Raw genomic sequence first — 15,403 nt, 5'->3', positions numbered from 1 at the left:
AGCTCACACTGGTCTCTAATGCCGAGAATGAACTCTACCATCTTGTTATGGGATTTGTTTATCTATTTAAAGGATCTTGAGGTACAAGTCTTCTGCTATAACAACCTCTTTTCAACTGCCATGCTAAAGAAGTCCTCAACTGCATGATATAGGCAGCTTTAAGTCTCCCCTTGTCCAACTGTAGTAGTGCAAAGAGGACTTAACCAGGACCAACATCTGGCCCTATGTAGCGAAGGGATGAAAAGGAAAGTTCTACCATGGTGATCAAAATAATGACTATGAATGAACGGAGCAAGGGGCTAACAGTGAGATGTTCACAATATCAGTAACAGGACAGGTGCTGTCTAAAGCAAGTGATTTAGAAAACAGAAATTAGATGGAAACAATTGCAGATGGCACCAAATTATTTAGGCAGTGCAAGACTAGAGAAGACTGAGAAACTTCAGAGGGACCTAAAATAGCTAGGCGAATGGGCAGCAAAACAGCAGATGAAACACTATGACAAATATAGATCAGTGCATTGTGAAAAGAATAATTTGAATTAGTCACACTGTGATAAGTTATCAATCAAGGAAAAAAGTTGTCATTTTGAAGACCTCAGTGAAAACCTCAGTTTAAGCATACAGCACCAGTCCAGGGATGGTGGAAACAGGGGATTCACGCCCCAGCCACAGAATTAGTGCAAAACAGCTAATCTGTGATCTGCTCTGCCCCATGCCACCCAGCTCAAGTTACAGCCTTCCCATTAGCTTTCATCTACCAAACAGCCAATCAGGTCCTGGCCAGTGGTGGGGGCAGGGCATGCCTCCTCCAATAGGGAAGCACTAACTGCACATATGTGGGATGTTGGAGGTGAAAGCAGGAGCTGGAGCAATTGCTGCAATGCCTGGGGTTGGGCAGGGGCACAGGCAGGCAGGACCTGGGGTGACCATTTCCCCCTACTTTTCCTCTGCTCCACCCATTCAAGGTGCATCATTACACCAATCAAAATGGTGGGAGGAGGGGAAATTAGTCTGTAAAGCATGGGATGGAAAATGAAAATCAGTGTCATTAACTGATGGACACTCACCTGTCATGCATTTAGTTTGGATTACCCTGGTAGTCTAATCCATTATGGCAGTGGAACTAGGCAAAAAAAATTTCAGGGACTAGTTCGTCAACTGAAAAAATGTTGATCCAAAACTATTGGCCAATTCATGTTGAGTGCACCAGATATTTTGATTGAATCAAAATGTTTCATTAGAGTTGAAACAAAATGGTTCATTTTGATATTACTGAAACATTGACTTTTGGGAGGGGGGGGGGGGAGGTGGAGTTGCATAATGGCCAGAAGAGGAACTGTGACTTATAACCTTTAGCCTGGTGATTGCGGCACTCACCTGGGCTGCAGGAGGAAGTGTCCAAATGTCATTAAGATCAAAAGTTTCTCACTGTTAAAAATAGCCATCCTGGCATAATTTGTCCAACAAAACTTCAGACAAAATTATAAGATTGGACCCCAACGTGCAAGTCCTTACTCACATGAGCACTAACTATAGTGGTTAAACCTTAAGTGTTCGTACCAGTTTAAGCAATATCTCCTTTACATATAATGGTGAAACAAGTAAAATGGGTACATGCTTCCAGACCAGCAGAAATAGTTTGGATGTCACACTGTAGTCCTATGGACCTGGCATGCATAGAGGTTAATTGTGTAAATAAAGGTTGGCAGATATGAGTGCATAAACACCAAGAGTCCGAATCACCCCTGTAATGTCTTTCACTGAATTCCACTTATGCAGAACTGGAATAGTGCTGTGATGAATCAGGCACTGAGGTTACTGAAATGTTAAGGTAAATCCACTACACACTAATGCTAGTTATGCACTAAAATCCTCAGCACCAAAGCAGTCCATTTTACATGAAAATGATAAGGCGCAAATGTTTTGACTTCAGCCCCCCACATGACATGGACTGAAGTATTTTTAGAGGAGAACAAAACTCCAGAGAGAAACTATTTAATATACTCTTAAGGAGAGGCCAACAAGGCTGTGAGTGTTTAGTAGGATTCTCTATGGTGGCTTGAATACTTGACATGAAAGTAGGTATCTGCAGGTCTAATAACGATAGAAGCAGCATGTTAGGTTATATTTGTACAGTTCCTACATCAGTACAATTGCCTTTCTAAGGCCTTTAATACAATTGTATGCAAGAGTAAACAAGGCATTTAGTCTTTTGAAAAAAAAATCTCTAGGGAAGTATGATGCTGGTTAATTCCCCAAAGGAGCAGAACCTATGACATTTTCAGCAGAATATTTGATAACATTTTGCAGAGTTTCCTGCTGTGACATTAAATGTTTTTGCTGCTGTTTGTGTTATAATGAAGTATGTGGGATGACTTTGAACCAAGGCCAGCACACATGGTGAATGTCTACCTTTTCCAGCGAGTCCTTGAGTATTAAGTTTATTACTTAAGCAGAAGATCTTGAACTATTTAAAATCCATTATTTGTCACACTGTCAATATCTGGGAGTTTTTACTTAGTGTTCAGCTTTCTGTATTTACATACAATATATTCTAGATTATTGAAGTGTCAAAAATAACCAGGGTCCCAAATCAGCAAGGTACTTAAATATGTGCATAGTTATGAACAATTCCATTGCATTACATTAAGCACATACTCAAATACCCTGCTGAACTGGTGCCTATTTTTTGTAACAGTTCAATAAGACATTTATCTTCCAAGAAAATAGGCAAAGCATAACATCTGGGGACACTCTGATAGAAAGCATAACCATTACTGTCAAACTGCAGTCTTTTAACCTTCGGGGACTCTGAATTTGTTAAAACACAGTGGCTGCCATGTAAAGCTCATTTCTCCAATCTGACATTCTCTTTTGAATGATCATTCAAATCTTAGACATATCTCCAAAAAGTGTCTAACTTTTGAAAATAGGGTCACATTACACACAGTGTAAGGAGGGATTCCTTAGGGGTGCCAGACAGAACTCTTGACAAGACCAGACATTTTCTAACATAAGTAAAAGCATGTGTGTCAGATGCACATTAAACACCAGAGCTGAAGAAATACTGGTTGTGGGTTACAATAAAGGTACATTATCTCCCTCTTCCACGCAAACACCCCCTTCGCTGGCCAGTCATCTAGAGAGGTGCTCACCTGCAATCCTAAACTTTTCCAGAGCTGCAGTCACTATCATCAGAATCTTGATTAAATGGAAGAGGCCCACACCTGAATAAAAGGAGAAGTACTGGTATTATACTGTGGCCTAAGAGTGGCCCTCAAACTGTGTGTGTGACCGGAGACAAACAATGGAAAACTCCAGAGAAAAACTGAATGCTCCCTGAGGTTGATGGTGGCCAACCTATATTAAAGAGGCTCCATTTTGGATTTCTTGTCCTGTACAAATTGTTTCTGCCACTTGAGGTTAACATTCAAGCTCAGGACCCTTGGTCTTTGTGATGTAAATAGAATAAATGCCTCTTCCTCTTCTGTGTAGAGGAAAAAGGCAAGACACCTGGCTGATCCTGAAGTGAGTGCATGAGTCAGCAACAGATGTTTTGGCAAGGCAGGTGGAGAAAGTGGAAGGGATCCAAAGTAGATGTTAGTATTAGTTTGGATGACTTGGTTCAGCCTGGGGGAAATAAATGGTTCGGCAGAGACTTTTGCATTTACATTGCACAATGACAAGTACCCAATTGCTGTTCTCATGTTGTTGGGACATGTTTGGAAACTATTGATATAGTTTTCTTTGTAAGCCAATTAATGGCACATTTTGCTTCTCTTAAATCCTGTAATACTGAGCACCTCTGATACAATGGCATGCTTAAATAAATGACTATAATGACCTAGTTTCTTGTTCTGCACTCACATACCTCCCTTTTTACTTCATTTCCCCAACTGTAGCTGCTTTCTTGTGGGCATTGTGCCCCTGAAGTCACTGGAGTCAATGGATACTGGCCCCTACTTGGTGTCTGGAACATATGTACCCTTTTGTAACCTGGATTCTGGTCCAGTGACTAGGATAAGGCAATAGAGATCAGTCCTTTATCAGCACCCTTGTGTATCCTCTTGTAATAATACTTCTGTCTTCTAGGCTTGCTATTTGGAATTTCTCATGGTACTTTGTATTTATCACCAGTCAGGGATTAAACTACCTGCCAATGGCAAGTCTCATTACTCTCAACTATTGCAATAGTAAACTTTATTTTAAGCCTTTGAGATATTCAGATCTTACATTGCAAAACCAGCTCCTAACTTGCTATTAGCATTGTACATAAAGCCTACAGGATTGCTAGGAGAGTGGCAAAGAAAGCCATTTGAGTAGAGCCGCTGTTAGAGAATCTGTGAGAATCTAGGATGGAATTCTGCGGGCACCCCTTTTCGCAGTTCAGGAATCATACAGGATACTGGCTTAGCACAGCTACCTAAGCTAGATGCCAAGGTTTCTTCCTTTGAGGAAATAAGTAAAACTTTTTTAGGAATGGTCCAAGACAGAATACATTTTTTTAAAACTTATTTAAAAAAAAAAACTCTGGGCAAGGCATCAGACCCAGGGAAAGGAATACATACAAGAGATAAATGGCTTACAATATTTTGTTCTTATTGCTTTAAGAAGTCTTGATAGTTCCCCTCTTCTCTCCATCCCCCCAAATTCCCCAGTTCCTCCTTTCTAGTTCAGGCATCCCTTTCCAGCATCAGATGGATTTTATTTCTAAGTTCTCTCTCAAATTATTACAGATGGCCACCAGGAGGCAGATGTGTTGTGTTAATCAATTACTAATTTCCAGATTACTTATTGAGTTAAATCAGTAATAAAACAATTTGCATAATCTTCACATTTGTTTAGGTCAACACTTCAGGAGACATTTTTGCGTATGACCATGTATTCTCATCCTTGCCCCTCTTTATTTAAATTTAAGGTGGGAAAGTTTTTCTAAAAATAGAAAGCTCCTGTGCTAATAATTTTCTATATTCTTCGTGTTACAAGTCAGCTTGTTCTTCTGCTTGTTCTCAGAGTGAAGTCATAATTCATTGGAAGAATCTTAGAAATTACAGATGGAAAGACTTATTAAATCAACTTGTGCATCCCTTGCCCTGACAACATGCATTGTTCCCTGAAGTACATTTTACTAGGTAGTGAAGACATCAGTTTGCTGCTAGGCGAATGATGAATATAATGAAGTTACAAAGACTACATTTTGACTTCATTTCAGGATTAGATATAGGGTTGGGGTGGGGGGGGGAAGCGAGAAGCTCATTGAAACAAACAGCTTATGTGTAACCATCTTTACCAGTAAAATGAGTAAGCAGCAATATAAAAGGCTATATAGATTTGTAAGCATCTAGACAGGTGTCTCTCCCTCACTATCCATCTCTGAGGGAGACCACACCCCTTTTGGACACTCCTGAAACAGTTTAAGTAAAGGGGGAAGTTAGAGTCTCTGGCTCCAACCTTTAGGCAGGGTATAGCCACAAGTAGTTCAGGGGCCCAGGCCCTCAACCAGGGCAGGGCACCAAATAAAGAATCTAGGGCATCAGCAGGTGTTGAGCCCACCACAAGCCATCTACAGTCCTAGCTCAGCAGACTTGGCCAGGCCTCCTGGGCTGATGTGGGGAGGCTGCCACCCCAGGGGTAGGATGGCAGGGGGTTGGGGGACACAGGCCCACCTGACTCCACATCCCAGCCCAGGGCCCTAACAGTGGCAGAGCTACTGGATCAGCAGGGATCTGGCCACAACACACTGACCTAGAATCAGCCAGCACCATAGCCAAACAGTAATCAGGTGCCCCAAGCCACTTCCTCCCCTCCCCTTAGGGTATACCTAAACCCCTAGGGTCATCCTCCATCTCCCTAGGATACATTGCCAGTGGCTCCTCAGCATGTCCAGCAGACCTACCATGTGTCCTTGAGACAACAAATCTTCCACAGGTTCCAGTAACAGGCTAGAAACATCTGTCTCCCACTCAACTGAGCTGCAGAGCCCACCTCTTATACTTCCTGTTCCTGTCCCACCCTTTGCTTCTGGCATGGAGCCTAGGTCATCCTGGATCCAACCACGAGAGGGCATCTGACTTTCCCTTGCTGTCAGTCTGAGGGAGGCCACACCACTTTGCTATGAGATTAAATATCCTATTATGATAGGATTATCTGTTAGGAATAGAACAATTTATATTGTGCTAGCATCAAAAGGCCACAACTAGGATTGGGGCCGTGTTTGGCTGGGTATTGTACAAACACAAAAGACCCGTCACTGTCTAGGAGGATTTACAATCCAAATATAACATCTGTACAAGTCCTTTGGTGGCCCAGTGGAAAGCACTAACAACTAAGATATCCAACCCCCGCCTCCACAAAAAAGTCTAGATTTAAAGCAATGTTGGGCATGTTGATATGATATCACTTGAGCACTAACTACCCCCTCTTATAATAGATGTATGTATTTAATACCATTTGGACTTGATAGGGTGGGTCACTTTTACTGATCAGTGTTAATGACCAGACAAGCACTTCTCAGATAGGCCCTTCTCTGCTAGCTGTGCAAATGTTGCATCTACACCAGAAATGACCGTGCAAAATTGCTTGTGTTTTTGTAGGTTTGGGTCAGTTCTACACGTGGTATAATATGTTAATGAAGCCAGTGTAAAGTGTGTGAGTACACTTGCAGCATTAATTTACATATCCCACAGGAAGTCTTACCGGGGATAAAATGCTGGCAATTTGAGGAAATGGTATAGATAAAGAGGGTAGACTGCAGATCATAATTAAATTTATTTTATGAGGCAAAGGGTGATATCCTGGTAGTACTAATGGGAAACATGAGGGATGGTGAAAATGAGTGGTCATATAGACTCCAAGGCAGGTAGATATGGCTACAATTTTTTTTCGTCTGCATGCTGGTTATTTTAACTTCAAAGTAACAATTAAAAACCTCCCATGAATCATCATTGGGGCAAAAGACCATTTTTTGCTAACATGTACAATCTATTTGTGCTAGTTTCTGTCTTTAGAGGGACTACCAGTATCCAGATAATTACACAGATTAAGAATAAATATAAAATTAAATGATAGCTCTCAGGTTTCCAGAAATTATATCATTGTTAGACAAATATTTTTCTGTTTGACTAGGCAGGAACCCTAATCCCTCAGCTCACACACAAACCATTGATCCATGTTTATGAGCTCCAGGTCTGATGATTGCAATGCGAGTCGATTCAGATGCTATAGAAACTCTAACTGATGTACAGTGGAGTAAGCCCTGGCTAACACACACAGGCTGTCCAGAGAACATCCATCTGATAGCCCCACTGCCTCTCACCTGCATAACAGATAGGTTAAAATCCTGATACTCATTTGCAAAGTTCTCAATGTCCCTGAGGGCTTGTCTACACTAGCCACTGGATTGGCCGGCAGCGATCGATCCAGCAGGGGTCAATTTATCACATCTAGTATAGATGCGATAAATCAACTGCTGAACATGCTCCCGTCAACTCTGGTACTCCACCAGAACAAGGAGCACAAATAGAGTCGACAGCGCGTCAGCTGTCTTCTTACTGCAGTGAAGACACCGCTCAAGTATGTTGACTTCAGCTATGCTATTCACATAGCTGAAGTTACATATCTTAAATCGATCCCACGTTGTGGTGTAGACAATCCTGAGTAGCCTTTCCTTTTCCCCACCCCATCTTTCCACCATGTGCATAGAACATATGGCAAAAGGACCAAGTGTTGCTGCTTCCAAAAGATGCTGGTGTCACCACAGCAGCTGTACAATTTTCAACCTTTGTTTAATTATTTGCTTTATATAATTAATTTAGAGAGATTAGATTCCTGTTCAAAGAGCTGTTGAAATACAAAGTAGTTGTAAGATCCTGTGAAAGATAATGTACAACAATTATTAATGCACTATCCCATAGTTTTTTGTTTTGAATATTGCTATTTACATGACCCTCAATATGTACAGCAAGATAGTTGTAGCAATTAGCATGAATAAACATAAGTGGAATATAGATCATAGAATCTCAGGTTGGAAGGGACCTCAGGAGGTCATCTAGTCCAACCCCCTGCTCAAAGCAGGACCAATCCCCAGTCAGATTTTTTGCCCCAGTTCCCCAAATGGCCCCCTCAAGGATTGAACTCACAACCCTGGGTTTAGCAGGCCAATGCTCAACCCACTGAGGTATCCCTCCCCCCCAATGTATTACACACATTCACAATCTGTCTTCTTTTTAATTTTTCCTTTTTTTATTTAGAATCACCTGACCAAAGGTCTGTTTGTGGTGAGGGTTGTGTGTGTGGTGTTTTGTTTTTGTTTTTTGTTTTTTTTAAATTCAAGATGAAGGCAAACAAGACTGTTTGGTATTTAGTCAGCAAGCATGCAGGAATTGAAGAAAAGTTTCCAGCTACCATTCTAATTTACTGCATATTCTTGTTTGATCTAATTTAAAACCTAAGGATTTAAGAGTATCTAGCCACAGTGTCTCATTCTTCCTTGCAATGCATCATGCTCCTGCTGTTGAAGTGAGGCTTTTCTTACGTAGCACATCAGTTATGGTTAAACCTAGAGCTAGTCTGAGGTCCAGGTATCAGCTAGGTCATGTAAGGTGTCCCCTCACCCCCCCTATTGCCACATCCCTGTCACAGTTCAGGGCAACTGCATCTGTATTCTCCTCAGCAGTTCAGAAAGGGCACCCATTCTCAGCTTGCAGCTCCCCATCTGTTGCCTTTCTGGGTGGAGGCCTGTTTCTCTCCCTGCTGACCAGTCTGCTTGCTTTCCCCTCAGACTGATTTATTTTTAACCAGTTTAAGTTAAAGTTTCTACTTTATTCTTAAAGTAAAAAGCACTACAGATGACATATTAAAATAATAAAAACCTACATGCATGCTAATAAGCTTAGTGAACATCACATCACCCTAGGGGTTTTTGTGGTTACGAGTTCATCAGAGCTTCAGCTCAGTCTTAAGAGGCCTGTTCTGGTGATTGGCCTACAAATTCACTCTCATTGTGAGCTCAGAAGTATAAAGTATAAGAAACTTCATAAAATGTCACAACCTATAACAAGTGTTGATGGGGAAAAGATAGGTAAGGGAGACCTATTGAACTAATCAGCAGGACTTCTTTGTTTAAGATTGTGTTGAAATGATCCTTGTTAAAAACAGATGGTGTGGATCAGAAACTAATGAACCAAATGTATATTAGGCCTAACTGGTGGACAAATGACACAAGCTCTTCCACCCTCACTCCCTTTTTGGGTCCTTAAAGAGACTTTTTCCCCCTCAAAGATGGAAGAACTGACTGAAGCAAAATGCCACACTCATCTCCTGTGACCCTAAGCCTTTGTCATCCTAATCCTGAGATGAGTTTCTAACCAGACCATGCCCGAGAGGGACTCAAATAACTCTGCCACTCCACTGGCTACAGCTGAATCCCAAACACCATCTCAGATGAAATGGTATCAGACTTTAATAGCAGCAGCAACAACTCCAGCTCATCTCCACTTCTTTCCCCCACAGAGATGTTACCAACTAAGATGGTCAAAGCTAAAGGAAACAAGAACTGCTTAAAATTAAAGCCTTTCAAACAGTAAGTGGTCCTTTTCTGCATCTTTAATACAAGGTTAAAGGGACCTTTAATGGTGTGTTTGTGTTAGGTAATAAAGCAAGTCCTCACTCACCTCTCCAGCACCCGAGTTCGTGCGGAGTTGGTATGGGGCACACAATTCTGTCAGAGACCAGACACCAATGCGTTGATCAACGGGCTCACACTATCCTTAGCTCTCAAAGCTTTAGATTAAGTGTGGCCCCTTTATTAGGGGTGAGCATCAATATTTATACACAGAAGTAAACAAAGTGATTAACAAAAGATAATGGTCATGCATAATCAATCAATATTTTACAGGAAAAGCAAGTTTAACAAGTAAATGCATAGAGATAAAGGCTAATGGCTACTTAATAAAGGGGGTGTCATGAGTAGTTTGCAGGTCAGTGCTTTGTTCGATAAAGGGTTCAGAAAGGATTATGCAGAGACGGCCAGTCTGGGTGTGTTTTGGCTCCCCAAAGTTCACCAAAAGTTTAGACCCAACATTCCTCCATTTGTAGCTTTGAGATAACTATTAATCAAAAAGCTACACCCTATTTCAAGATCTCAAGGGCCGCTTGGCAATTTCAGCCTGGGCCAATTCGAAGAGAGTAAGGCTTTTAGCTGAAGTGGGAAAAGAATAAACTGACTTACATGAGTTTATGAGGGAGGGGACACACTGAATACAGCAACACAGTATTATAAGGACTACTATGGCCCCAACAACACCCACCAAGAGGTTTTTAACCCACCCAAGTCCGGGCAGCCAATTCCATAAGGCTCCCCACCAATCATAAGGTGGCTGGCCAGAGGAGTAGTTTTTAGCCATTTCCCTTAGGTGTTTGGTACGTTGAAAAGTGTCAGAGTAGGTGTCATTTACAAAAACACAGCATTCTTCATTTATGAGGGCGCAAGTTCCTCCCTGGGCTGCTAACATCATATCTAAAGCCATTCTGTTTTGCAAAGCTAACTGGCGCAGCTGGGACATTTCCCCGGCCTGATTTTCAAATAGGGTTGCAGTTTCATTTGTCAAAGATTCTAATAGTCCCTGTAGGCGGATGATAGCACCCTTCAAGCTAGTGTGACCAGCCCACCGCTGCCAGGACAAACCATCACGGAGATTAATATCTCTGTCAGTTTCACGGATGTTACGAACGTGGGGAAAATGAGGGGGAGTGAGGGAGATGCGAGAAGGCGGTGCTAGCCATGCCAAATAACATGACCCTGCCCAATCAGGGGAGAGAAAATAATAAGCCTTGGGCCCGCACACCCAGTATGTTCCATATAATGCGTTTTGGATATTCCATTTCTCAAAGTAGGAGGTAACCCACCACCCGTTGTACCACTGTTCCCCTGGTAACGCAGAGGGGTCGTTGTGTGAACTGCAGAGGCACAATTTGGTAGTGTTGTCCTCAAAGGGCAGTGTAGTACTGCTTGAGCAGTTGTAGAAGGCAATTGTGTATCCTTTAACAATTAGTTGGACACCCTCGAGATCTGAGCAGGGCTTTTTAAAAACTGACTCTGAAAACCTGCCCCTCCATGAAAAAGTTGAAAAGGTTGGATCGGGGTGAGGGATCCACATATGGGATAAGTGGGATGCGCAAGGCTTGAAGCCAAGATTTTTACTAAAGGCGGTGCCATTAAAATATATGTTGCATTTACTTGTTCCCACAAAAGTTGACCCTTTTTCTTTAACAAAACACAGTGATCCTGTTTGATTGGTTACCCTGAGATATTTGTTAATTGGCACTCCTGTTTTGTCCCATGTAAGATTGGGTTGGACTGGATCTTTTATTCTAGTCGGTGGCATCCAAGTCATATTAGCAGTGGTTAGGGGAATGGGTGTGAAGGGGAGTCCCTGTGCTGCATTTACTGGAAATTGAGTACATACCCAGCAATCACTTCTATTTCCTAAAATACGAGTTTTAACCTCGTGGGAATATCTAATAAAAGCATTATCTTCATAAGCAGAAAATAAACTAAAAAAGCATAAAAAAAACCATACAGTTGTCAGAATAAAGGGTCCTCTCATTTTTTTCGAGTCAATTTAAGTCTAATGTCTGAGAGAGGTAAGCTGGTCCACTGGTCGAAGGCAGTGTCCTCAGTGGTGACAAGAGCTGCTGGTCCGTCACTGTGGTCCACTACGGCTGGCTTGACGTGGGAGTGGTGGATCCAAGATTTGCGTCCTTCCAGGAACACTGCAGTCTGGGTTGTCAAAAGAACCTGGTGGGGTCCAGTAAACCTTGGCTGGAGGGTGTCGTCACGAACGAACTTTTTGGCCCAGACGAAGTCCCCTGGTTGGAACGGGTGGATTTGTTCCTCCAGCGGCACGGTCTGGGAAAACTGCGAGGCTTTCCAAAGGGTACGAAGGCGAGCCTGTAGGGAGAGAAACTGACACGCGGTCATATGATCCCCTCCCAATAGTGAAACATCAGCACGTGGTAGCGCCCCGCCTTTGAAAGGGGGGTGTCCATAGAGCAGTTCAAAGGGGGATAATCCCAATGCGCGGGTTGGGCGAGTACGAAGGTGAAACAGGACCAAGGGAAGTACCTGAGGCCACTTTAATCCTGTTTCCTGACAGTATTTAGCCAATGTAAACTTAAGTTCCCTATTCATACGCTCAACTTTCCCGCTAGACTGGGGGTGGTAGGGTGTATGAAAGGAGTGTGAAATGCCCAGTCCTTGTTCTAAACGGCCAAGGACATGACCAGTAAAGTGAGGTCCGCGATCTGAGTCGAGCACAAGAGGGATGCCAAAACGGGGTACAATATCTCGAAGGAGAATCTTCGCCACTGTGGCAGCAGTACAATTAGCAGTAGGAAAAGCTTCGACCCAGGAAGTCAGAGGGCAAACCAAAACAAGGAGGTGCTTTTTCCCAAAAGCCTTTGGCATATCTGCAAAGTCAATTTGAAGATGTTGAAATGGAGCAGCAGGCGGAGGTCTTCCACCCTTAATTTTGTTAAGAGGCGGAGCAGGTCCATTACGCTGACATGTGCTGCATGCTTTCACTATTGATAGGCAATAGGGTTGAATGCCTGGAGCATACCAAAAGCGAGCGATAGTGTCCACAAGGGCGTGCGTGCCGTAGTGACCCCCTTTATCATGGTGCCAGCGAACTGCCACGGGGTATGTGGAGCGAGGGAGGCAGGCTCGGCCATCTGGCATAAGCCAGGTCCCTTTGACCAGAGTGGCCCCGAGGCTTTCCCACGATTGTAGTTCAGCAGCGGGTACTGGTACGGGGTGCGGTGGAGTAAAGGAGGAGGTTGCAATAGCCAATGTGGGCATGGCTAAAGGTAAGGTGGCAGCCTTCTTGGCGGAGGCGTCAGGCAGGGCATTCCCACGGGTAACGGGGCTACTATCTTTAGTATGGGCCCGGCAGTGAACTACAGCCAGGACAGAGGGTTTTTGGAGGGCGTCCAAAAGCTTGTGGATGAGGGGGAGGTGCTGAATGGGTTTACCGGCAGCTGTCTGGAAACCTCGAAACTTCCAGAGGTGGATATGACAATGCACAACTCCAAAAGCATATTTGCTATCAGTAAAAATGGTAACGGTCTTACCAGCAGCCAACTGGCAAGCTCGGGCCAGGGCATAGAGTTCAGCGGCTTGGGCTCCCCAGTTGCCTGGCAGTGAGGCGGCCTCTTGAATGTCCCATTCAGAGGTGACAGCATAACCAGTGAAACGCTTGCCATCAACATAGAAGGAGCTTCCGTCCGAGAAGAGGATGCAATCGGGGTTGTCCAGTGGCACGTCAAACAGGTTGTCTCTTATCTGTAAGATGCTGTAAACTATTTCCACACAGTCGTGCTGATCCTGGAGGACTGGCAGGTCAGGAAGCAAGGTAGCTGGATTAAGGGGTCCACACCTTTCAAAAATTAGGTTAGTGTCTTCTAAGAGTTCGGCCTCTAGCTGTTGCTGACGATGGGCCGAAAAGACTTGGGTTGTGCCCCTACGCAGAAGGGCTGACAAGGCATGAGAGGTCCAAACCGTGGTAAAATGACCCAGGGTTAGGCTCTTTGCCTTTGTGATCAGCAGGGCAGCTGCTGCCAGAGTCCGGGTGCAGGATGGGGTTCCCTGAGCGACAGGGTCGATTTGCTGAGAGTAAAAAGCAAGCGGGAAATGGTGGGGCCCGCTCAGCTGGGTAAGGACACCACTAGCAATTCCGCCCCTCTCGTGGACAAAAAGGTGAAAGGGTTTGCTGTAATTGGGGGGGCAGAGAGACATGGAGGAGGCCACACTGTCCTTCAGTAACTGAAAGGCTTGAATAGTGTCCGGGGACCACTGCAAAGGGTCAGGAGCAAGGTTAGCAGTGAGTCGGTGGAGCGGTTTGCTTAACTCCCCGCAGGACGGCAACCAGGGGCGACAGAAGCCAATTAATCCTAAGAAACCTCGAAGTTGTTTCTTGGTGTTCGGTAGAGGGCAGTTTTGAATAGTCTTTATGCGGGCTGGGTCCATCTGTCTTCCCTCTGGGGTTAACATGAAGCCCAGATATCGGACCTTCTGTGAGACCCACTGAATCTTTTTAGGGTCTACCTTGTGGCCTCTGGTGTGTAGGTATAATAAAAGTGCCTTACAATCGATGCGGAGGGCAGCTTCTTCGCGATTACCTAATAGGATGTCATCTACGTATAGGACCAGTGTGGATCCCTGCGGACTGGTGAAACCTTCCAAGTCGTGGCGGAGGCACTGGCTGAAAATCATGGGGCTGTCTCTGTAGCCTTGAGGAAGTCGTTGCCAGACATAACTTTGTCCCTCCCAGGTGAAACCAAAGAGATACTGAGAGTCTGGGTGCACAGGAATGCTGAAAAAAGCTGATTTTAAGTCAATAACAGTGAACCACTCAGCATCCCAGGGGATTTGGCTGATGATAGTAGCTGGGTCAGGAACTACTGCATGAAGAGGGACCACATACTGATTAACAACTCGTAGATCCTGTACAAAGCGCCAACGAACAGGGTCTCCGTCCTTTTTAGGAGGCTTTTTGACAGGCAGTATAGGGGTGTTACAGGGAGTGCGCTGAGGGCGGACTAGCTTTTGTGCAATGAATCCCTCGATAATGGGGCGGATGCCCTCCCGGGCTTCCAGCGACAGGGGGTATTGAGGGACTGACGGGGGGGTTAAGGAAGGCTTCACCTGAATCCTTACGGGCTCTGCCGAAAGGAGCAGGCCAACATCAGTGTCAGAAATTCCCCAGAGGGTTGAAGGCAAGTCAGTGAGGTCAGGGGAGAGAGAGGGGGGTGTTTCCCAATTACCCTGAGTAGGGGCCGAATCTCCTAACACTGTCATCAATAATCCTACCCCTTCAGGAGTGCAGGTTAAAGTAGCCTCAAGCTTACAGAGTAAATCCCGGCCCATCAAAGGGATCGGACAAGCTGGGGAAAAAAGAAAACGGTGAGGAAAACATTTATCAGCATAAACAACATTCAAAGGCAAAGTGAGTTCCAGAGACTGTGGGTTGCCCTCCACCCCAGTCGCAGTTTTAACCTCAGAGGATAGCCAGGGAGAGGGGGCATGATTTAAAAGAGAGAAAGTAGCCCCAGTATCAATGAGGAAAGAGACAGGCAGTCCCTGGACTGAAAGGGTTAAACGAGGCTCTTTGCTGGGAGGGGAGAAAGTGAGAAAGGAGCGGGCTAAAGACATTAAGGAAATAAGACCATCACATTGTTTGCCTTCGCCCCCGGGGTACCGTCATTGAGGAGGCTGAGTTTGCTGCGGCTGCTGCTGTTTCCCGTAGTTGATCCAGGCCTGGGGAATGGGCTGAGCTGGTGGTGCAGGGGTGTATTCCTCACTTGTGTAAGCATCTGCGGATGCAACCAGACCCTCTGGGCGT

At 44.4% G+C, this 15,403-nt stretch overlaps 1 protein-coding gene across 1 annotated transcript in view; it reads right to left on the bottom strand.

Moving 5' to 3' along the window:
- Positions 1–14,013, bottom strand: part of LOC127045143 (uncharacterized) — a 1,042,790-nt gene extending 1,028,777 nt beyond the window's left edge. The window contains exon 1 of the mRNA XM_050940873.1: positions 11,507–14,013. Within this exon, the coding sequence (XP_050796830.1) occupies positions 11,605–13,797 (2,193 nt within the window). The 5' untranslated portion in view covers positions 13,798–14,013 and the 3' untranslated portion in view covers positions 11,507–11,604. The remainder of the gene's footprint in view (positions 1–11,506) is intronic.
- Positions 14,014–15,403: the final 1,390 nt, after the last annotated feature.

This window comes from Gopherus flavomarginatus, chromosome 2 (assembly GCF_025201925.1).
Source record: "Gopherus flavomarginatus isolate rGopFla2 chromosome 2, rGopFla2.mat.asm, whole genome shotgun sequence".
Classification (NCBI taxonomy): Eukaryota; Metazoa; Chordata; order Testudines; family Testudinidae; genus Gopherus; species Gopherus flavomarginatus.
This window is presented reverse-complemented; position numbering and strand designations above follow the sequence as displayed.